Genomic DNA, 3178 nt, shown 5'->3' with positions numbered 1-3178 from the left:
GGGCCAATCTGACATCCTCCCCTCCATCCTCTTTACATACGCCATGAGCACATAGAGACACACACACACACACACCCACTCTCTCTCTCTCTCTCTCTCTCTCTCTCTCTCTCACTCTCTCTCACACACACACTCTCTCTCTCTCACACACACACTCACTCACTCACTCACCCACACCTTGTTTCCTCTCTTGCGTCTCATCCCCATACTTTCTTTACAGCCGCTCCTCCCCCTCCCTTCTAGACTCCCCCCTTGTCCCAAACGCTCCTCCTGCAATTCCTTACTGGACCCAAAGTGCCTCTTACCCCTGCTAGTCGTCAGCCAACACTTACCTTCGGTCCACTGCTGCCCGCTGAGGTGCAGGGAGCAAAAATGCTAAATGTGTCGGTTGATGCGCTGGGAAGGTGCTTGATTCGCTACGACAGCACTTGGGAGGGGGGCTCCTCTATTTTCACTCTGGGGGTTGCCGGTTTCGTAACAAAGTCGCTTGCATTTCCCCTGTACCGAGTACATACATGTACCTCGTTTTTTTCCTTTCAGCCCAGCCGGTTCTTCCCACCCGCTTCGAATCCAAACTAACTCTGGGACCCAGCAGACCCAGACCTCTAACAACAAGGGAGCTCCCGCCCATTTGAAAAAAAGGGCTCGTTCCAAGTCTCCGTTGCGGCACGACATACATACACCCGCCTTTTACCACCTTTTCCTGGTCCGTTAGGACCATCCCTCCCTCACCCCCTCGCACAAACCCTTTGACGGGTTTAAATTCCACACTTCCTCCCGCTTTCGCCGCGCCTGACCCTTTTCTTCTCGCTTGCAACGTGCTGCCAGACCCAGGATCTATCACGTCCCCCGTCGCCAAACCAGTGGAAAGGTTTCTAAGCCTGAGCTTCAAGGCTCCTGAGATAGCCCTTGTATCGCTGTGCACAGTTCAAGAGTTCCATAAGGTGACGGACGCAGCATAAGAGTTCGGGGCTGGAAAAGGTCAGCCTTGCTACTATCAGTCGGATTGTGGAGGATCCGGCAACATTTGGCTTCTGACCTTGCCACTCGGGAAGCAAAGTAGCCCCTTGGAACATACGACATGGCCGACAATCACAGAAGGGCGTACCCCCCGCCACGAGAGGGCCCAGAGAGCTCGCATTATCCACCGCCCCCAGAGGAAGACGAAGATAGGAGGAGGCTCCCGCCAGTTGGGGGGAGCGGCATGAGCTTGCCGTCAATCTCTTCTTATCCACCACCACCAGCTTCGTACCCGCCGTCTGACCCACGCTATCCAGATCGAGGGTATTCTGCAGACCCGCGATATCAAGATTCAAGGAGTTGGCCCGCAGACCCTCAAGCACCTAGTGGATATCCTCCGCCACCTCCAGACTCACGATACCCGCCCTTGCCGTCGGTGAACGCGCCGCCACGGCGTTATGATGATCGGCCGCCATACGACGACAGGAGGCCGTATGACGATCACAGACCATACAATGACCCTTACTACGGGCCGCCTCCACACGCGTCCAGGCCCCCTAGTTACCCACCCCCTGGATCTGATCCATACTACAGGTACCCGCCGGGAACTCCGTATCCCTATGGGGCTCCTCAACAGGCACCGCCTCAGCAGCAAGCTGCACCAAGGCAAAGGACATCGATTGCGTGCCGCTATTGTCGAAAGAGAAAGGTAACAAGGGATCATGTCGCGCATAATCAGATGGAATCAGGACGGGAGTTGCTAACTTTGGTTTCAAATAATCAGATTCGCTGCAGTGGTTACCAGAACACGCAAAATGGAAAGTGCACCAACTGCGACAAGCTTCGAATCGACTGCGTATTCCAGCCGGTATCTTCTAATTCCTCAGCCGCCTTCGTTCCAGTCCAGGCGCTCCCCGGAGGAGTGCCTCCCGGAACACCCCTCTTTGGAGCGTGGGGACAGCCTCTCGGTTCAACGGGCTCACAGGGACCACCTCCGCAACGGCCTTACCCGCAACACCCCCCGTCTGACTACCCGCCACCTTTGAATTCGCCCACAGCTGCGTATCCTCCATACGACGACCGGGAAGGCAGTCGCCGACGAAGCCGCCCACCTGAAGACGATCCGAGTTTGCGACCTGGCCCTCCCAACTACCCGCCTGACGACGATCCGCGAAGACGCTCTCCCGCTTCAAACCACAGCAACGGCACTCCCCCGACGGGCTATCACCAGTATCAACACGGCGTCTACGACCAGGACAGGACCCCAACTCCTCAAAAGCCGAGTCCCAGCGGTCCCAGTGCTCCTCCGATGCACCCTCAGCAGCCGCCGCCTCTGGTGGCTCACTCACCGCCTTCTGGTGCCTCCACCAACCCAATGAGTCTCGGACACCTTATCAGCACGGATGAGCGTGAACGAGGCGGTCCTAACGCCGGGATCGATCGCGACATGCTCGGGAGACTGGGTCGGAGATCCTAACATATATATGATTTTTTCGCCACGACAAAGCGAGGACCAGCAATTTGCATGTCTTATATATACCCAGTAACCTTTCGCCAAATGTCTAGCGTTGAAGTGGAATATGTGATTTTCGGAACGGCATAGCTCATTTATACCTGCCTTTTTCCAGCACCGGCGGGAAATGGAACAAAGATTGGTTTTTCTTGGTTTTTTTTCCCCCTTCTGTCTATATTTGAGGGTGGAAAGGGAGGAGGGGAGATTTGGATTTGCCTCACGGCAGTGAGTATGCCTTTTTTTTTTCATTTTTTTTTCACGTTGTGTTTTCCGTATGTACGGAAATTTCTTGGTTTCGGCACATGGAGGAGGGGTCGGGTGGGTGGTATTCTGAAGTTTCTGTCTACCTTGCAGCAACCAATCACGAAATTGGCAATTTTGCTTCATATGTTGCTTTTCTATTTTCAAACATTCCGGTGTCTCTGTCTGCATATTGTATCTTTTCTATCTATCTATCTCTCTGGTTTCGGCGGGTTGGGGGTGGTATTTTGTGCTTCTTCAAGTAACTGGGAAGGTTTTTGTCTGCTGGTTTGCTTGTCATCACTCTGGACATTTTAGATTGATTTTGTGCTGGTTGGTTTGGGTGGTCTTGTGGTTTTTTTTTTTGGAAGTTATCAAATCATGTTCATGCAACGTCTTTTGCCAAAAGACACACACACACACACACACACACACACACACACACACACACACACACACACACAC

General features: G+C 53.6%; 1 protein-coding gene across 1 annotated transcript; it reads left to right on the top strand.

Moving 5' to 3' along the window:
* Positions 1-1081: 1081 nt before the first annotated feature.
* On the top strand, positions 1082-2437 carry QC762_120900 (uncharacterized protein; the record flags this gene model as incomplete). The annotated part of the gene is made up of 2 exons (XM_062886526.1): positions 1082-1669; positions 1745-2437. The coding sequence occupies 2 exons, from the start codon at positions 1082-1084 to the stop codon at positions 2435-2437; spliced, it is 1281 nt and encodes a 426-aa protein (XP_062749618.1).
* Between the last annotated feature and the right edge of the window lie 741 nt (positions 2438-3178).

The sequence above is a fragment of the Podospora pseudocomata genome (assembly GCF_035222375.1).
Source record: "Podospora pseudocomata strain CBS 415.72m chromosome 1 map unlocalized CBS415.72m_1, whole genome shotgun sequence".
NCBI lineage: Eukaryota > Fungi > Ascomycota > Sordariomycetes > Sordariales > Podosporaceae > Podospora > Podospora pseudocomata.
The sequence above is the reverse complement of the archived record's forward strand: the minus strand, read 5'-3'. Positions and strand labels throughout refer to the sequence as shown.